This window comes from Heteronotia binoei, chromosome 1 (genome assembly GCF_032191835.1).
Source record: "Heteronotia binoei isolate CCM8104 ecotype False Entrance Well chromosome 1, APGP_CSIRO_Hbin_v1, whole genome shotgun sequence".
NCBI lineage: Eukaryota > Metazoa > Chordata > Lepidosauria > Squamata > Gekkonidae > Heteronotia > Heteronotia binoei.
Genome location: NC_083223.1, coordinates 42746111 through 42767094, shown reverse-complemented (window position 1 = coordinate 42767094; position 20984 = coordinate 42746111). Strand labels below are relative to the sequence as shown.

Here is a 20984-nt window from a genome sequence, read left to right as displayed (position 1 = left end):
ATAGATGTCATAATTTCTGAACCTGAGTCTGTGGCGAATACATATGATGGTAGCGAACTACACAGGCTACCATCATAAATGTCCATAGCTCCAAATCCTTTCTGGGGTGTCTTTTTTAGCTTACATTTGAAAATGAGTATCAGATGCAGGAAATGAAAGCCTTCCCCCTTAAACTTAAAGCAGATTCCAAATGAAAGCTAAAAGATTCATGCTTCAAACCCACTCTATACAAGGATGTCATTTTCTATTGATACCATTTGGAGACATTTGAGTTGGAGCTAATGAAGACAGGTTGATGTGTCTGGTGATGATTCTATGTTTGCAGCCGTAATGCAACCCACCCTCCTTTCAGTATTTTACCTGGCAACATAGTTCCAGGTAGCATTGCAGTTCTTTAAAATCAGGTCAGAAAATATCTTTTTTTTTCAGGAGCAGGCTAGCAGCTATTAATTTTTTAAAAATATTAAAATATATTTTAAAATATTTTTAAACCCTCATGCATTAGTAACTTGGAAGTCCATGTGTAGTAATCACTTCTCATGAGTGACTGTCATCACACACACTAAATAATGCACTTTCAATCCACTTTCCAACTGGATTTTACTGTGAGAACTGGCAAAATCCAATTGGAAAGTGCATTGAAAGTGGATTGAAACTACATTAGTGTGATTGCAGCCTGTGTCTACATGCTATATTTTTGCCACACAAAATGCTACAGAAAATCATGCAAGTTGAATGCTAACCTCATCATAAGGTTGTTATCTGATCTTCAGCATTTCCTCATTTTCTTATGTGAAATCATGTCTACCCTGCTCCCCCTATTAAGACCATACAAGCTTTACTGCACTAACCCTGTACCAAGAGCTCACTGTTGTTCCTCCCTCATTATGGAAACTTTACAATATACCGTAGTAGTGAATGTCCATGATCACACCTATGCACTGATGCTGCCTTCTCATTTCTTTCAGTTCCATCTTGATGTGCCCCTAGCCACATCCTCTTTTTAGATACACTTCAGTTCAGTTTATTATGTGTGAATATTCAACTGAGCAAATACAAAGTTTTGTTTTTAAAAATAAAAATGGAGCCATATAAGTTTAGGAAATCCACACAAGCATGAATTCCAGGAAAGTCAGGGACAAAAGCAAAATGAAGTAACATTGAATTAAATAAAAAATGTGGCACTTATATCCATATATTTTCTATCAATTGGTAGGGCAGCTGCCAGGATTTAAATGTATTTCACTCCTCAGCTTGACCAACAGAACACTTGAAAGAAAGACATATGCAGAGAAACTGGAACCAACATGTACAGAGGAGAAAATCAACATGTTTAATTTTGAGGAAAGAATAACTGAGGTAAGGTGGGGGGATGAAAGGGCTATGATAAAAGTTTTTCCCTCTCAAAACACACATCATCGTACTCAAGAAGATTGCTGCCATAAAGCAGAACAATGCTCTCTTCTAAGAGAAATACAAGACATAAGGGTTTAGGTATAAGCACTGAATTAGTACAGACACCTCCTTGAGGACACTAAGACAATGGAAGGAGGAAGCTCCTGAGACTCCCACAGTCTAGTATTTAGGTGAAGTTTTCTGTGGTAACAATCGCATCTCAAAGTCATGAACAGGCCCACATCCCTTCCCTGTTTTGACACAGTACTAGGCCCCAGGAATTGATAGTTTCTTTCCCTCATCCTTTCCAGTGCTGAGCTGAAAAGGTACCAACTAGCACACAGTGCCTTGCTATGGTTAGAATGCATATATCACAAAAGCTCAAATTAAAATAAATGTTGTTAAAGACTAAGGTACTACTTTAAAAAAAAAATTAAGAGGCATGTAGCCACTATAGCTGAGTAGGGAATAGGCTTCCCTGGATGATTACCATAACTTTAAAAGGTAAAGTTATTCCCCCCCCCCCCCATGCCGTTTCCGACTCTGGGGTGACATCGCATCACAACATTTTCACGGCAGACTTTTTATGGGGTGGTTTGTCATTGCCTTCCCCAGTCATCTACACTTTCCCCCTAGCAAGCTGGGTACTCGTGTTACCGACCTCGGAAGGATGGAAGGCTGAGTCAACCTTGGGCCAGCTACCTGAACCCAGCTTGTGCCGGGATCGAACTCAGGTCGTGAGCAGAGAGTTTGGCCTGCGGTACTGCAGCTTTACCACTCTGTGCCACGGGGCAAACACATAATTTTATTCTGCATGTATGTTTTTTCTTTACATATGAAGCTGCCTTATACTGAATCAGACCTTTGGTCCATCAAAGTCAGTATTGTCTTCTCAGACTGGCGGTGGCTCTCCAGGGTCTCAAGCTGAGGTTTTTCACACCTACTTGCCTGGACCCTTTTTTAGAGATGCCAGGGATTGAACCTGGGACCTTCTGCTTCCCAAGCAGATGCTCTACCACTGAGCCACCGTCCCTCCCCTTCTACAAAAAAATGAGCCAGAGGAAGAATGCTACAGGAATCTACCACCATATTGGAAGGAACAGGACTGGCAGTATATCTGTATGTATATTCTAAACCATATAACGACAAATTGGGCCTGCCTCTCTAATTTGCAATGATTCCAATGCATTTGCAATAAATGGTATAAAATTGCACAAGTAATAATAGGTGAGTTGGAAATTTGTCTTGAGGTGCATTGTTCAGGACCAGTTCATACGAAGTCTGCATCATGTACCTATGCCATCAGACAAAAAAAGACAGAAACAGTCTCCATGTGCGAAGGTCAGTCCTAGCATTTTCTCTTGGGCAACTCAAGTTGCCACTGAATTATTCCTATCTCAAGTACTGCTTAATCACCTGTAATGGCAAGAAAGGGAAGCAGAATTTAGAACAAGGTAGGAGAGAAGGATATAGAAGGGATATGGAAAGGATAGGTGGGTAGATCTCTTGCTAACATCTGGGCTTTCACATTATTGTGCCACTAAATCCTATTGACTGTGGTAGGGAAGACCCCTCTGGAAATGGGTTAAGGATTTCAGTCACAACTATGAAAGAACTAATTGTGCCAGAAGTTGCATTAGACCACAAATTTTAAGCTGGGCTAGCCCTGGTGGATATTTGAATGGGAGAATTCCAAGGAATACCAGGGTTGAGACACACAAACCACTTCTAACATCCCTTGCCTTGAAAACTCCAAGGGGTCGCCATAACTCACCTGTGACTTGACAGCACACTCAGAGTCTTGCAAGGCAAGCCCCCCGTTCATATTCACAAAATGCTTAAGTCATAATAGATCTGTGAATCTCTGACAGCACAACTTGGATGGGTGTGCTGATGTTCGGCGCCACTTAATGTCACTTGGAAATTAACTCCCACTGATTTCAATGAGACTTTTTCATTAAGAATATTTTTACCACTTTATCTTAAACTTAAGGCAACTTACCCAATGAAGCCAGATACAAATTACAGCATAATAGTCATCTACAACACTACTGCTAAAACTCAACAGATTAAATAAGGGTGAGTAAAACTGCAGCATAACATGGCTACTTCTCTAGAATGCATTACTGCAGTAATATTTTTTATTATTAAATATGTGGTTTCTATATACGGCATGAGTAAAAGGCAGGGCTGGAATTCTCAGGTTCCCGAGTATATTTGTCCATAGGAAAACCTGTGAAACTACACATACATACTTTCTCCACTCTTGTACTGCCTTCCCCCCCCAAGCTTCCTGGTTGTGCATTTTGCTTCCCTCTTCCCAGTCCTCCCAGGCACAACACACATCATACACACTCTGCCCATTCCTACCTTTTTAAAAAGCTTGTGTGTCCGTTTTGTAGATTATTAGGAGTGAAGAGGAAGACTGGGTTATTATACGATATTAATTATATTTTTCAGCAAACCTGGAGATTTTGTTCCTGACTTGCAGAAGCATATACTCTAGCCCTGGGTGCTTCTCCTGTAGAAGGTACTCCAAATTTGTAAAAATACTATTTTGTGATATTGTTCCTGGTTTTGTACTAGAAAAGCAACAAAGAAATAACACCTTATTGTCTTAGAGGAAGAAAAAAATCAAATAGCTGAATATAGGGTTTCTAGGTGCATATAAGGCAGCTACTCTCCTGGTTGCCTATGGTGAGTAAAAATCATTCTCAGGCAACTAGGAAAGAGCTTTTTTGGATCATCAATACAGCATATATATGTAGTAGACTAAGTTACTTTTGTTGAATTATATTCAAAACTAGCGTCCAGTGCTAGCATCACTTCCCATCCATCTTTCTTTTAAAGAGTTTGGAGCTCAGTTTATCCTGAAGTAGTTGAAGCTGGGAATATAATGTGATGTTGAACCATAATTTCCCACTAACACTATACCACATTTCTGTTAACCAATTTTACTCCTGTTATTGGAAATAAATAAGGAAGCATCCTTCAGTGAGGCACATAACAAAGATGACATTAATGCTTTATTTAACATTTTATTTAAGAATCTAATAACAGAACCAATCTTACAAACATACAAACAAAAGAGCCAGTTTGGTGTAGTGGTTAAGTGTGCGGACTCTTATCTGGGAGAACCGGGTTTGATTCCCCACTCCTCCACTTGCACCTGCTAGCATGGCCTTGGGTAAGCCATAGCCCTGGCAGAGGTTGTCCTTGAAAGGGCAGCTGCTGTGAGAGCCCTCTCCAGCCCCACCCACCTCACAGGGTGTCTGTTGTGGGGGAGGAAGGTAAAGGAGATTGTGAGCTGCTCTGAGACTCTTTGGAGTGGATGGCGGGATATACGGTAAATCCAATATCTTCTTCTCTTTTTCTATCCTTACCTAGAAGCCACTGCTGCCACAATTTCAGCCACAGCCAAAGTAATACCAGGATAAGTATCAGCTAGCAAATAAGACACAGAAATAGGAGGAAACTACAACTGGCTGTATCAACAGATCTCTCAAAGGGTCAGTCAGCACACAATCAAAGAAAATATGGGATAAATAGGATCACCAAATCTGTATTGGAAATTCCTGGTGATTAGGAGGTGGAACCCAGGAAGGAAAGGAAGCCCAGTGGGGATAGGTTGCCATAGTCTACTCTCTGAAGAAGCCATTTTGTCCACAGAAACTAGGTTGCCAACTCTGGGTTGAGAAATACAGGGAGATTTGAGGGGTGGAGTTTGAGGAGGATGTTGTTTGGGGAGGGGAAGGATTGAAAAGGGGTATCATATCATAGAGTCTACCTTCCAAAGCAGCCATTTCTCCAGGGAAACTCTTATCACCTGGAGATGAGTTGTAATAGCAGATCACTAGCTTTTACCTAGCCATTGGCAACTTTAACCGAAACTGAACTTTGTAGTCTGGAGATTAGTAGAAATTCCAGGATGCCTGGAGGTTGCCAACTTTAGGGATAATGTTTCAATCACACCAGACCCACATCTGAGTAGGGTGCTCTTCTGAATCTACCCACCAAAACAGCAGAGGAGAAAGTATTTAGCCTGGATCAGGTGAATGTTATAAAACCTGGAAGTCATTTCCCAACAATCCATCACACTGTAGTGTGACCCAAAAACAGAAGTCAGGGTGAGGGGATGCAAATAGAAGGGGTGTCCTTATGCAGACCGGGGCAGCTCTGAGTCTCAGAGACTGGGGTCATCAGAAGCAGAGCTGGCTTAATCCTTATTCCAAGGGTGTCCTCAAGTGTACTACAGTGAAGACAAACCTCCACCTGTGACACTGGGTGACTCCACTGAAAGGGATTCCACATGATATACTGTCTCTCCCTGTGCAGAGCCTACAAATGCACACATACCCCCCATGAAACAACTGGTGAGGAAAATTCTGTAAAATGAGGGAGAATTCTTCCCCAACTGGGCCTTCAGTGCATCACAAATCACAGCCTTTTTGCTAGTGAATAATAATATCAAAACCCCAATTGTACAACATCTTTCTCCTAATCAATTTTCCTGGATCCAGCATATAACTAGTCAAACTCCTTTGGGATTAGGACCAAGATGGGCTTTAGAGACGTTTTTGCTTTATACAGAGAAGTTAGAATTAAAGGTATGAGTGATTCCAATTTTGTAACAGGATTGACAACAGCGTTTAAAGAACTATGATTGAGGAAAGCTATGCACTTTACCACAAAGGGCGGGGGGGGGGGGGAGGAATCAAATCAATACGTGCCCAGAAGACTAAAAACTTACCTTCTGATTCATGTGGAAAACTTGATGCGTGGGTGGAAAAAAACATGTTCAAGGCTGAAGCAAGTGAAACAAACTCCATGTATTTCTAAAAGTTATTAACCACTGACCTGATTTTTGCTTTTCAGTAGAGGGCAAGGAAGAAATCAGCAACTGAAGAAGCGGAGTTAGAGTAGGGAAGCCACATACACTCCTGTGGGGAGTGAAGGTGACTCATACTGGGGTGGGGTGAAAACTCAACCAGGACACCAGGCAAATGGCAGAAGTCATCACCAGCAGCCTACACACCCAATTGCTCCCACCATGTGTTTGACTTCACACATAAAGCCACACACAGCCTGGAGCACCTGCTTAGTCTTGCACTCCTGAGCCTACACTACTGGAAAGGGGATTTGTTCAACTACAGAGCAAGTTGTTGCAAAGAGCACAGCACCCTAGGTTATCTTGTGGTATAGTGTGAGTGGACCCAGGGTTCCTTCCAATCCCCATTCTGCCATGGATGACTGGTGGGTGACTTCAGACCACACACACTCTCAGCCAAACCTACCTCACAAAGTTGTTGAGAGGATACAATGGAGAATGATGTAAACTGTTTTGCCCTCCCCCTTAACGGTTACCAATTTACAGGTGATAGCTAGAGAGCTCCTGGATTTACAACAAATCACCAAACAACAGTTACCAAGTTCTCCTAGAGAAAATGGCCGCTTCGCATGGACTCTAGATAGTATTATATCCCATTGAGGTCCCTCCCCTTCCCAAACCCCACCCTCTTCAGGCTCCACCCCTCAAATCTCCAGGTATTTTCCAACCCAGATCTGGCAACCCTAGCCCCCATAAATATAAATAAAGCTCCAACTACATCATCATGAGTTTGAATTGACAAGGGTCTAGAGCGATCTTAAGCAAGCAATGCATGAGACAGACAACTGAACAAGCGGGCTCTAGGGTTTATGGTGGAATTACAAGAAAAATCGTGTTAGTCTTTAAAGTGGTAGACGCGGGGAGGGGGAGAGATGGGAGCGCAACGGGGAGCGATTTTCACGTTTGTGCTCATCCCTAGCCTTTCCGAGGCTCCTGGTTTTCCTCTTGCAACCGCAAGGGGTCGCCTATTGCAGAGCAAAGCTTTCCAGTTCTGCAACCATTGTGCATTATTTATACAGTGTCGGCAAAGAAACGGGGAGGGGGGTGAGGAAAAAGGGCGCACACGCCTGGAGAGCGTTGTATTTATTTTTCCTTACGATCTGCAGCCCTGGGGTGATCCTGTTCTTCAGGTACTTTCCCCCTCACAAAGGCGCAACGTTTCCCCGACTTCTATAATCGCAGACTAGCGTTGGACAAAAAGCCCCTCTAATCATTATTTCCTCCCCGCCACCACGCACATATTTGTAAAGAACATCCTGTCTCTTCCCTTTGCAAAATCAAGTTTGAGTGGAAACAATTTCTCCCCCCCCCCCCCCCAAAGGAGAAAGGCGAAGGTGGCGATCGCCGGGAAGGGGCGTGTGTTGCAAGCGGGTATTTCAGGCTTCCAACGCAGCCGGATTGTAGGATCGTCAACGCCACGGCAAAATCAGCGCGACTTTACTGGAGAGTAAAACGCGGACCCGGCCGAGACCCCAAGGTCCCCGCATCCCATTGAAACCGAGCCCCCTGTTGCAAAGTGCGTGACCCACCCACGATCAGCCGGTGGCGGCGAAGCAAAACCCAGCGGGAGCGCTGCGGAGCCTCTCGCATTTGCCTTTCCTTGCAAAGAATAAAGAGGCGAGGGGGGGAAAGGGGGGGGGATTTTGGCGCCAAATGTCTGGCCCCTCCCCTGCTTTATGGAAATCAGGGGGCGGAGTTAAGCCTCTCGCTCGCTCCCCCCCCCCCTTTTCCCTCCCCGGGTGTGTCAGGACTTTTTTTTTTTTTAGTTAATAATATAGAAGGGCTTCAAAGCCCACTCAGTGACAGTCATCTGTCTGCAAGCAAAGAGTGCATGTGGAGGGTTCAGCCAGGCTCGGGGGGGCCGATCGGGCTTGCGGGCGCTCTTGAAAGGAGCTCCATCGGAGACCATCAGCTGCTTGAATTCTCCTGTGCCCCCCCCCCCCGGTTCTTCGCCACCGCCAGGAGGTAAGGAGGCAGACGCATCAATGCCGGGTGTGCAGGAGAGGAAGAGGGGGGAGAAACAACACCCCGCAATTTTTTAAAAAGTCATCTTCATTTGAGAAAAGGGGGAGGGAGGGAATTGTGTGTTTGTGTCTGTCTGCACTTGCATCGCGCACGGGGCTGGCGTTGGCATTTCAGGGCTCGCTAGTGGCAAGGTCGGTTTGGTGGTTTCATTCATCAGAAGCCAAGCATGCAAAAATGAAAACAAAACAAAACACCGCAACCTGCGTATAGGTTGCGTGCAGGAGAGCTTTTGTTCGGTCGCTCGCAAATGCCGCTTTCTGGGCTTTTTTTTTTTTTAAAAACTCCTGCCTTGATGGGGAACCGAGAAGGCGATTCGACCCAGGGAAAAGAAAATAAGAATTGTACAATAGTGGAGGGGGGGGGGGGGGGTGGACGAGCAGGGGGCGGGGTAGTCGCGCGGGAGCAGCTGGGCTGGCGTTGAGGAGCCGTCGCTGTCCGCCTTCCTCGGCTAGGCAGCTTTTCTTGCGGGGCTCGCCACGAAGCAGCTCCGCGGCTTTTGCGGGAGCAGCAACCTGCCCCTTCCCCCTCCGCCCTGGTTTTGACTCCCACCCCACCCCCTTTTCTGACCTGCATGTAGTTTGGAAGCGTAGTTCAAAATGCAATCGGGGAAGGGGGGCGGGGTGGGATCCCGCCGGATCGAGGGCATGGCTGTGTTTGTTGTGAGGGCAGCGACCTTCCCCTCCCTTCTGGGGGGATCGGGCAGATCTTCCGGCAGGGGGATGCGGGGAATGGCTGGGGGGGGGTGTGGAGGGAAGTTCACAGGGCGCAATTCCCTGGGAGTGAGCCCCATCGATCAGCCCGGAGGGGGAGCCTGAGCAGACCTCCGGAGCCTTCTCTTCGAAGGATGTACAAAATGGCAGTGTGGAGACCACCAAACACCTTGACTGCTCCATTGCATCTTTCCCCTCCCCGCGTTAGGCGCTGTCAAAAATAAACAACAGCCCCGCGCTCGCTTTCCCCCCGCGCAAGGAGCGGCTCTGAACCCTCGCTTGGTCAGGCGTGCAGCGTGGATGCAGAAAACTTCCGATGCCGTATTAGGGTATCTGAAGGTTTTCCGAGATGGCAGTGGGGGTGGTGGGTTGGATTTCACTGTGTTTGCCTTAATGCTGCCGCTTCGAGCCGCTTCCTCTACTCGCTTCCCACCGCCTGCGCTGCGTGTGGGTTGCTGGAAGCAGGAACTGGGAATGAATGGAATTGGCGATTTGCAAAGGGGAGCCCTCTCTCCCTCCTCGGGCCCCACCCTTTCACATCCGTCCGTCCTCCTTTTCCTTCTCGGCAGATGACAAAAGAGGGAAGAAACTTCCTCTTACTTTCCTGCCATCTCCAGAAGGCTTTTAAATCTCTCTCTCCCCCCCCCCCCCCCCGCTTCCCAATGAAGCTACTGCGGGTTGCAGCTCTAGGCATCTGTGGACAATTCTTTCGAGGGCTGAAAGGCACGAGAGATTGCGCAGGGTTGCCAGTTGCCCATTCACATACAGAAACATACAGCGCTCTTCTGATTTGCTTGCTACCGAAGGTAGAAACCCAGCCCCTGTTTGGGTGGGGTGGGGGGGCAGTCTGGTTTTAGCTGCTCTTTGATGAGTTGAGGACGCATCCCAGTTGTGATAATTGCAGGATTCATTGCTTTTTAAAAGCAGAGGAGCATAAATTGTAAGAAACGGATGCATCACAAATTAAGTGTCCCCATCTCGGAATTGTTCATCTAATTTATTTTTATTCCTCCCCAGCTTTTCAGATCCTGCTGGGAAGGGGAGCATTCCCAAGTGGGAAACAAAACAGGATTTCCCTCTAAAATTACTGAAGCCCAACCTGAGCGGATTCCTCTTGAAGAAAACGGCAGAGATGCCCGGGATGGTCAGTAAAAACCCAGACCTCGAATTTGACTCCTTGCAGCCTTGCTTCTATCCGGACGAAGACGATTTTTATTTGTGTGGTCCGGATTCTGCTCCCCCAGGGGAGGACATCTGGAAAAAGTTTGAGCTGCTGCCTACACCTCCCCTGTCTCCGAGTCCAGCAGGTCTGCAAGAGAACCCTCCGGGAGGGGCCCCCTTAGCATGGGGAGCAGTGGCTCTAGGGGGGTTCCGAACCAACGACTCTCTGGACTGGGCTTCGGAATTGCTGCTGCTGCCCCCGGAAGCTGACTTGTGGGGCAGCACAGACGGAGTAGATTCCTTTGACACGGGCTTAGGAGAAAGCAGCAACCTCAACGCCATCATTATCCAGGACTGTATGTGGAGTGGCTTCTCAGCCCGGGAGAAACTAGAAAGGGCAGTCCATGAGAAGCTGCAGAGCAAGGGAGGGGCGACTGCAGCTCCTGCTACAGCTGGCTCTGCCGCCACTGCCTCAGCCACCCCCAACGCCAGCACTGCAAACAACAGCAGCAGCCAGGGAGAGCTGAACAACTCGGTCTCAGAGTACGTAGACCCAGCGGTGGTTTTCCCTTTCCCCATTAACAAGAGAGAGCTGGGGGCTGCCGCTCCCGCCTCAGCTGCAGGGGGAGTGGCCGGCATCCGGGTGAACGTGACCGGCAACGGAGGGGCCGTGCAAGGGACAGTGGGCCCCCCTTCGCGCAGCGGACGCCACCCCAGTGTGGCCAGCGACAGCCGTGCCAACAGCAGTTCAGGGGACGACACTTTGAGCGATTCTGGTAAATAGTTCCTTTCTGTTGATCATGGCTGCATACAAGGGGCCCCTCTTTGCCACACCTCTCCCTGCAGCTCCCCAACTTACAATATGATGGGCTTCCTCGGGTGTAAGACACATATTTGCCAGCCAGCTGGAAGCTGAGTCTTGTGTTTGTGGCACAAATACAACATTATGTTGGTCTGATACATAAGCTGATGGAATATCTTCTTGCCTTTGTGTTGTTCTCCTTAAATACATACCACACGTATGGTATGATGATGGTGGGGTAAGAATAGGTTGCTATATTTTGGTCTGTGGGCAAACAAGAGGTACCCTCTCAGGCTTTTAACCCTTTTCTTCCTGTTGCTAGATTAAAGTAGGTCATTTACTGCCCTCTCTCCTCACATGCCTCAATATGATACGATGAAATTTATCCTAGGTCTTATTTTATGTGTATGATACTTTTGAGTCTTTATGCTCTGATCCTAAACAGAGTTACACCCATCTGAACCCATTGATCTTTCTGAATTTGGGAAAAAATGTAATTTTCTTTATGATTGGGCTCTTAGGTTAAAAGGAGAAGAGGTCAGAGGTAGAGTTGATGCTCACAGCCTTTGCGGAGCCCTCCGGTGTAGAATTAGCAAGACTGAAAGGGGCAGAAGTGATAAAAGATAGGACAGATGTGTGGAAAACAGAAATCACTTCAATCTCTTACAGCTGTGTTTTTCTACAACTTGGCATCTGACAGGCTGAGTTGGGATATAGCCCAGCAGTACTTGACCCAGGAGTTACCCATGATGTCAAACATGGCACATGCGTTGTCTTTGGGAGGAGGGAGGGGGAAATCTGTGGCTCTTGCCCTTTAAAAAGATTTAACAAAGAATGAACCAGCATGCTCTTTGGCAATTCAAAGAGTAAGTGAGCTTTATTGCTTGCTTCCCTATTGGATTTGTTATAAAGGATGACCAGTAGATGGCAGTATTCTTGCCTTTGTTACCCCCACTGTCATCTCAGAAAGTTTATTTGGGGGACTTGCCCCCACACACACACACACACACAACTGTGTGGGGCTTCCTAAGTTACAAAAGAATTTACGAAGTGATGATGGGAACCCCAAACCCCCTTATGCTAAATGCCATGGCAGAGTTTATTCCATGTTTTAGCTATCCTTGGCCTACAAAGTGCTGCAGATGACAAAAAAGTGTAAACAAGCCTATTTTCTGAATTATTATTTAGCAGACCAGTTTGTTACCTTGTTCAAAGGCACTGACATAGCAGCAAACAAATACTCAAGGCTGGTTTCAGCAGAGCAGTGTGGAATGCCAGCTTTTTGACTGCTGTAAAACATCTACACTCCTAAGGGGGAGGGGGGAACCCCAAAAGATCCTGTGTGACAGTAAAACATTTTTCTCTTATGCAAATGAATGGATCCGTACCCTCATTGTCATCATAAACTTGCCGGATCAGCCTCAGTGCAGAGCTCTGTTCAGGACCGCATATTGACAGCTTTGAGGGAGGGAGAACTCCCTCACAACAGCTGTCTTCTTGGCAGTAAACCAAAACTTGAGCTTAAAGGGACCTACCAACTGGAACAGCTTTGCATTCTCCATTAGAACAAATCCAACAATTGTTCACTTTTGCGGTCCTTAAAAAAAAAAAGTTTGTTCCATTGTGTATGTGTGTGTATTGCATGTGCGTTTTTTTTTTTGGGGGGGGGGGTTGTCCTTTGAATTAAAACCCACAAAAGGGTGCTTCCCAATGAAAATTAGGTGATTCTTTTTAATATGCCCTCCCATCAAGTATCTGGGTTGTACCTTGATTTCCTGCGTAGCTCAAAGTCCTGTTCTTACCACTATTTTATATGAAAACCACTTATTAAAAGATTTCTGCTGGGGATGGTATATACAGACTTGCCTTTTCCCCTTTTCAATGCTGTTTTCCTGCTTGCGCTGCATATTTTGAGAATTTAAATATTTATACATTGGTATTTGCCCTGGGAATTGCCTTTATTTAGCGTATATATATGCTAATTAATGCTAAATGCTTGAGAGCCTTCTGCTATGTTTCCCTCAGAGAATAACGTCTGGTTGTTTTTCTTCCCCACCCCCTCATTTCAAAAGATGATGACGAGGAAGAAGAGGATGAGGAAGAAGAAATCGATGTGGTAACAGTGGAAAAGAGGCGCTCCTCTTCCAACAAACCTGTTACTACCCTGACTATCACAGTTCGCTCTAAAAACATGAGCCCCTTGGCCTCTGTGAGAACTCAACCAAATGAAGTCATCCTTAAGCGCTGTGCCCCCATTCATCAGCAACACAACTATGCTGCACCTTCTCCATACATGGAAAGCGAAGATGTGCCACCACAGAAAAAGCTAAAAAGTGAAGCACCCCGTCCAGTAAAACCCATGACCCAACCAAAGCCGAAGAGTTTGAGTCCTCGAAACTCAGACTCAGAAGACAGCGAGCGTCGACGTAACCACAACATCCTGGAACGCCAGCGACGTAATGACCTGAGGTCAAGTTTCCTCACATTAAGGGACCATGTGCCAGAACTGGTGAAAAATGAGAAAGCGGCAAAAGTTGTCATTTTGAAAAAAGCCACTGAGTATGTCCATTCCTTACAGGCTGAGGAGCACAAGTTATTGCTGGAAAAGGAAAAACTTCAAGTCCGGCAACAGCAGTTGATAAAAAAATTAGAACACATGCAGACTTGCTAATTCTTTCTTTTTTTTTTTTTTAAAAAAAGTATTTTTGTTGTTTTTAAATTGTCTGATCGGGACAGCCACTGCCACTTTGCACATTTTTGATTCCTTAAAGAAAGTTGTGTTTTTGACGTTAAGAATGTTGGTTTTTCTTTCAAATCCAGTCTCTGAAGTCAGTGATAAAACTCTTTATAATTTGGATGGAGAGCAAACGGATGTTCTTGTATGGAGATGTAATAGACTGCCAAACAGTGACGGAATGCGCTTGTACTTCCTTTTAGAACTACTAGACATTCTTAAATATTGTGAGCGTTTGGGAGCTGCTTACAACATTCAGTTGAGTTTGGAAACATTAATTCCTTTTAAAATGGTGCTTATGTTTTACCAGGTGTTATGGGGCAAAATCGATTTTGTGCCCTTGTGGTGAGGAGGAAAGCCTGCCTCTGTAAATACCATATAAACAATTGCCTTTTGTACATTGTCTTGGGTTACGAGAGGTTACTTTTGCTACCAATATTAGACTGGAAGTTCACACCTAAGTACTGTAATACCTCAATGTTTGAGGAGCATGGTTTTGTATACAAATATATTGTTAATCTCTGTTATGTACTGTACTAATTCTTACACTGCCTGTATACTTTAGTATGATGCTGATACATAACTAAATTTGATACTTATATTTTCGTATGAAAATGGTTGTGGAAAGTTTTGAGTAGATATTACTTTATCACTTTTTTGAACTAAGAAAACTTTTGTAAAGAAATTTACTATATATGCCTTTTTTTCCCCTAGCCTGTTTCTTCCAGTTAATGTATTTGTTAATGTTTGTTGCATAGAACTGGGTAATTGCAAAAGTTCTGTGTTTAATTTCTTCCAATGATGTACATTTAGTGCTGCATCTTTATAGCACTTTGAAATACCTCATGTTTATTAAATAAATAGCAATTAAATGATGTGCAACTTACTGGTTTTTTTGTATTATAGATATTTCATGATATTTTCTGTGGTCTGGCTGATAGCAAAGATCACACCCCATGATAGCTTTATATTAGTATAATAGCACAATGTTCTGTGGGGACAGCCTTGGTTTCTGATAGTACTCTGCCTTAAAACATATGTTGTGCTTCACATATTAATTTGGTTTAGGATCAGACTGCAAGCTGAATCAGTTCAGGGATGTGGGTTTCTCTTAAGTTTCATATAGCCATGCCAAATCAGTAAGAAATGTTTGCACAGGTACCCAGCCCTTCTTCAGCAGAATGTTAGAAAAGTCCCTCACACATTAAAACTTCATGCCTTGCCAAATATCCTGAGCTTCATGGCCAAGTTGGAATTTGAATTTGAGTTTCCTGTGCCCCAACACTCTAGGTATTGTGTCATGCTGTCAGTTCAAGAAGGATTGTCACTGGTATCCTGGGCAGAATTACACTTTTCTAAGGCCATGGAAGTCAAGGAGCTTCGAAGGCTGTAACTCCGCTTAAGTTTTCAGTGTGAATCTTGATCTTAAATGCAGCAAAGATGTGGAATATACATTTATCGTTAGTCGTAATAAAGGGCCCATTGATTATAGTGGAAGTTCTAGGTATTCAAATACAGAATAGAAATGTTAACCATTAAGGGAATAAAATAATAACTGCCGTGACCTGCAGCCCTCAATTGTGATGGGAAAAGTAATTTAGGTATGCCCAGGGCTTTTTTTTTTTGTAGCAGGAACTCCTTTGTATATTAGGCCACAAACCCCTGATGTAGCCAATCCTCCAAAGAGCTTACAGGGTTCTTAGTACAGAGACTACTGTAAGCTCTAGGTGGACTGGCTACATCGGGTGTGTGGCCTAATATGCAAAGGAGTTCCTGCTACCAAAAAAGCCCTGAGTATCCCAAAGGAAGGTCTGCCATGTTCAGCTGTGCTTTTAAAAACTTTCTTTGAACAGCTTATCTGTGTCACACTAAAAACTGCTTTTGAGTCTCCCCTCAGTTTCAGAGGATTTCCCATGCACTTCATACAAGATTTCTATCTGAGAAACACTAGTTTAAAGCCCTCTTAGGTGTGCAGAAGTAGCAGTGCCATCTCAGGCAGAATTACACCCTGCAAAGTAAGAGAGAGTAATTCTGCTTAGGATGATATTGTAGGCATAAAGTTCTTTGGATCTCTGCCCAGGTACTTCAAGTACAAAAGGATTATCAGAAATCCTGGTGTTACTGAGGAAAGAAACTGGTTGTCTTTCCAGAATCCGTTTTTCTGGAAAACAACCCCTAACCTCAGTTGCAGACCTTTGTTTAGAGGGATAATGGAATCCTTGAACCCCAGAACAAGTTAAGCAGTTGTAGGCATGTTAACCCTGGTTATTCAGAGGACCTATCACCTATGAATATAATGGATAAAATGCTACTGAGGGGAGGAATGGTGGCTCAGTGGCAGAGCATCTGCTTGCTAAGCAGAAGGTCCCAGGTTCAATCCCTGGCAACTCCAACTAAAAAGGGTCCAGGAAAGTAGGTGTGAAAAACCTTAGCTTGAGACCCTGGAGAGCTGCTGCCAGTCTGAGTAGACGATACTGACTTCGATGGACCAAGGGTCTGATTCAATATAAGGCAGCTTCATATGTTCATAATTTATTGCCACTTACACTGCCCACTGTATAAAGCCTGATTTATCCAGGAGTTTCCTGGGATCTGTGAATTCTATCGCCAGTGGGACAGCTCACATCTGAGAAAATTAAGAGCAAGTTTGTGCACTCAGACACAGCATCTTGTAGCAGATATCCTCTGAAATAGCTGGTTATTTAAGGTGTTTAAATAAAGTGTTGGTTTTGTCCCATTGTAGCACATTTCCTTAAATTTCTGTAACAAGCGTGATTATGTTGATCGGTAAAACATCTGTGTGTGCATCACTTTGCTGAGTTTGAATTGGTGCGTTATTATGTGATTATCTGTGGTTGAAAGAAAATATAGGTTAGTTATGTTGAGATGAATAGAGGGGAAAAATGATATTAAGCAAGTTTTTGGCTGAAACAACATGGATAGGGATTGTTGCTTCAGATTAGTAAACAACCTATCCTAAAGCAAGCACTTGTTCTTTCATATTACTGTATTTTAACTAATAACCAGAAACACATTACAACCTGTCCATTAACAGTGCAATCCTAAACAGATTAAGTTGGGTAGCTATGTTGGTCTGAAGCAACAGAACATGCACATGAAAGCTTATACCCAGAATTAAACTTTGTTAGCCTTAAGGGTGCCACTGGACTCAAACTTTGTTGTAATCCTAAACAAATTGATACCCTTCTGAACTCACCAACTACAATATGGTGTTCCATGTCTGTGAGCCGCCCTGAGCCCGCCTTTGGCGGGGGAGGTCGGGATATAAAAATAAATTTACTTTACTTTACTTTACAATAGATTTAGAAGCATATAACATTACTTATAAAAAGTAGAGACATCACCCTGCCAACAAAAGTCCGTATAGTCAAAGCGATGGTATTCCCGGTAGTAATGTATGGCTGTGAGAGCTGGACCATAAGGCCGAGGGCAGAAGAATAGATGCTTTTGAGCTATGGTTCTGGAGAAGAATCTTGAGAGTCCCTTGGACTGCAAGAAGATCAAATCAGTCAGTCCTAAGGGAAATCAACCCAGACAGTTCACTGGAAGGTCAGATGCTGAAGCTGAAGCTCAAATACTTTGGCCACCAAATGAGAAGGGAGCAATCAGTGGAGAAGATCCTGATGCTGGGAAAGACAGAAAACAAAAGAAGGGGACGGCAAAAGATGAGATGGCTGGACAGCGTTACTGATGTAACAAACGTGAATTTGAGCAGACTTCAGAGGATGGTGGAAGACAGGAGGGCCTGGCGTGACTTTGTCCACGGGGTCACAAAGAGTCGGACTTGACTGTGCGACTGAACAACAAAAAACATTACTTTGGATTGCCCTGCAAGACAGTTTTGCACCAATTGTGAAGGTCAGGGGTGACCAACTGCAGAGTGGCCAAACTGCAGCTCAGGAGCCATATGTGGCTCTTTCTCACATGTGTGGCTCTCCAAGCCCCCACTGATCTGTTGGCTGGCTTGGAGAAGGCATTTGTCTCTTTAAATAACTTCTCCTAGCCAAGCCAGCTTTCTTTCCACCCCCACCTCCCCATCTATTTGCCTGCCTTCCTTCTCTAAAAAAACCTGATGTTCATGTCTTGAGGATCTCAAACATCTGACATTTATTCTATGTGGCTCTTACACTAAGCAAGTCCGGCCAGCCCTGGTACATAGCAATAAAGGCCACATTTAAAACCTCTTGTCACAACAGATGTGAGCATCACCTGTTTCCCATATCTCCTTTTATATACAGAGTTCAACAGAGAAATAGTCAAACTCAAATTTGCTGAGGTTTCCTTCATCTGGGACTGTACAACACAGTCTAATCCTAGTTAACAACCCCAAACCGTGGGGAGAAAACATCCCAGTTTGTCCATTTGGATAAAATGATGACATGCCAAACTGAAAAATGAAGACTTCCCAACCAAGCAAAATAAAACAGAAGACCAATCTTCAAACCAGAAAGCTTTGTGTTTGATGGAAGGTGCTGTGCGGGCATGGAAAATTGCGCCAGATTTGTTTCGTACTCCTCAATTTCAGATTACCTTCCTCCAAAGGCTTACGGCGTTCCAGAGTCCAGGCATTGCAAACCCTTCCAGCCTTTAATGTTTCGGATAGAATAGCCTTTGCAAGCATTTTTAAAAATAAGTGTTGCAATGTTATTTATTTCTTATTTTACTTTTAAAACCCATTTCAAAGATAGCTCTTTCTCCTTGGCTGGCTGAAACACAAACCAAACAAAAGACGGGTTTGTGATCATGGTGCCTTCCCTGTCTTATGATTGATAACCTTGCAAATGGAGAGCCATGGCTTCCTTGATTGAGTCAATCCATCTCAGGTTGAATCTTCCTCTTTTTCCACTGCCTTCAGCTTCCCTAACATTATTGTCATTTCCAGTGACTCCTGTTTTCTCTTAATGTGACCAAAGTACAATAGACTCAGTTTAGTAATTTTAGCTCCTGGGGAGAGTTCATGCTTTATCTGGAACCCACTTCTTTGTCTTATTGGCAGTCCACATTTCAAATGAATCAAATTTCTCCCTGTCAGTTTTCTTCATTATCCAACTCTCACACCCATATATAGCAGGGGTGGCCAATGGTAGCTCTCCAGATGTTTTTTGCCTACAACTCCCATCAGCCCCAGCCATTGGCTATGCTGGTTGGGGCTGATGGGAGTTGTAGGCAAAAAACATCTGGAGAGCTACCGTTGGCCACCCCTGATATATAGTGTGAGATTCCTGTGTGCTGGATTCCTCATCTGATGAAGTGTGCTTAAGAGCACACGAAAGCTTGTTCTAAATAAAAATTGGTTGGTCTTAAAGGTACCCGTGACTCCTGCTTTGTTCAACCCACATATAGTAATGGGGACAACTGTGGCATGAATTAACTTGATCTTGGTCACCAGCAATGCATCTCTACACTGAAGAAACTTTCCCAGTTCCTTCATGTTCAGTCAATAGATGGTGGAAACACCACACAGATGGCACCTAAGCCCAAGAATTTGTTTGTATTCTATTTTCTGCAGGAGAGCCAAATTTGCACAATGGCTGACACTTGGAAGACAGTTCTTTCAGCCATATAGTTGTGGCTTAGTACCTGATTGTGGCTTTGTATGGATATTTGAATTGCCCTCTTATGTCAGCTTGTACCAAAGGCAAATTAAGCCAGTTTGGTATAATGGTTAAATGTGCAAACTCTTATCTGGGAGAACCGGGTTTGATTCCCTACAGCTTCACAAGCACCTGCTGATGTGACCTTGAGTTAGCCACAAGTTCTCTCAGAGCTGTTCCACTCAAGAGCAGTATCTGTGAGAGCTCTCTCAGCTCCACCTACCCAAGAGGGTGTATGTTGTGGGGAGGGAAAGGGAAAGGAGACTGTAAACTGCTCTAAGATTCCTTTGGGTAGTAAAGGGTGGGGTATAAATTCGATCTCTTCTTCTCTCTGTTGTATCACTTCCAAGATTGTCTTTTCCAAAGAGGCATTTGAGAAGAAGATATTCTGCATACACCCCAAAGGCTAGGTTTCCAAATCACCATACAAGATAAAAACCCACATTGGTTTTCAGTTGTTCCCATTATATTCAATGGATGGAGCTTGTGTTGCTTCTTTAGCAGTCAGACTGCTTCTGTCCCATCCAGTGGCTAACAAAATTTATTCCAGCATACGCTTTCAGAGCTCACTTCATCATATTAACTGCAGTATAAATCTATCAGGTCCCAAATAAGATCTAGTACAAGGAGTCATCGGTTCACTCAGAATCAGTGTGAGGCACCCCCAACTGTTATTAGGCAAAATATAAAATCGAGTTCAGCATGAAATGAGATATGCAGGTACAGTAGTAGAGACATAGTGAACTCAGAAAAGCTGATGACGAAAGCATTTTGTTATTCTTTAAGGTGCCACTGGACTTCTGTTTTATTTTGCTGCTAAGGACTAACATAGTTAGCTACCCATCTAGAATTACTGCTTTATCCAACTAAAAAAAAAGGTAAAAGTAAAGGTAGTCCCTGTGCAAGCACCAGTCGTTTCCGACTCTGGGGTGACGTTGCTTTCACAACGTTTTCATGGCAGACTTTTTACGGGGTGGTTTGCCATTGCCTTCCCCAGTCTTTTACATTCCCCCTCCCCGAAAGCTGGGTACTCATTTTATCGACCTCGGAAGGATGGAAGGATGAGTCATTCTGGAGCCGGCTACCTGAACCCAGCTTCTGCTGGGATCAAACTCAGGTTGTGAGCAGAGCTTAGGACTGCAATATTGCAGCTTTACCACTCTGTGCCACGGGGCTCATTTTTTATCCAACTAGGTCTACTCTAATAGATGTAAGTCCAGTAGCACCTTAGAGACAAACAGGATTTTCAAAGAATATGCTTTTGAGAGTTAAAGCTCTTTTGGTCAGATACATCAGCACCTGACTCGGATCCAACTGCACTACTGTAGACTAGCACAGGTCACCTCTGAAACTAGAGCCGAAGTCCATCAGTGGCTATTAGCCACAGAATATTGTTGGAACTCTCTGCCTGGGGCAGTGATGCTCTGTATTCTTGGTGCTTGGGGGAGCATAGTGGGAGGCTTCTAGTGTCCTGGCCCCCACTGGTGGACCTCCTGATGGCGCTTGGTTTTTTTGGCCACTGTGTGACACAGAGTGTTGGACTGGATGGGCCACTGGCCTGATCCAACATGGCTTCTCTTATGTTCTTAGGTCTACTAGCATTCCATTGACAGCCACCATTTTGTGAGTTCTCAGATCAACGTTATATAAACAC

General features: G+C 44.4%; 1 protein-coding gene and 1 non-coding gene across 2 annotated transcripts; both read left to right on the top strand.

Annotated features, from left to right (window-relative positions):
- Window positions 1-10065: 10065 nt before the first annotated feature.
- On the top strand, window positions 10066-14597 carry MYCN (MYCN proto-oncogene, bHLH transcription factor). The gene is made up of 2 exons (XM_060233683.1): window positions 10066-10955; window positions 13054-14597. The coding sequence occupies exons 1-2, from the start codon at window positions 10151-10153 to the stop codon at window positions 13650-13652; spliced, it is 1404 nt and encodes a 467-aa protein (XP_060089666.1). The 5' UTR covers window positions 10066-10150; the 3' UTR covers window positions 13653-14597.
- A 1438-nt stretch (window positions 14598-16035) lies between these two features.
- On the top strand, window positions 16036-16107 carry TRNAS-GCU (transfer RNA serine (anticodon GCU)). The gene has a single exon. It is a non-coding gene; the product is annotated as a tRNA-Ser (tRNA).
- Window positions 16108-20984: the final 4877 nt, after the last annotated feature.

Bases quoted from the DNA above. Each gene is read 5' to 3' on its own strand.
- MYCN (XM_060233683.1), top strand. From the start codon at position 10,151: ATGCCCGGGATGGTCAGTAAAAACCCAGACCTCGAATTTGACTCCTTG. The intron at 10,956-13,053 runs GTAAATAGTTCC...TCATTTCAAAAG, and splicing joins CGACACTTTGAGCGATTCTG to ATGATGACGAGGAAGAAGAG.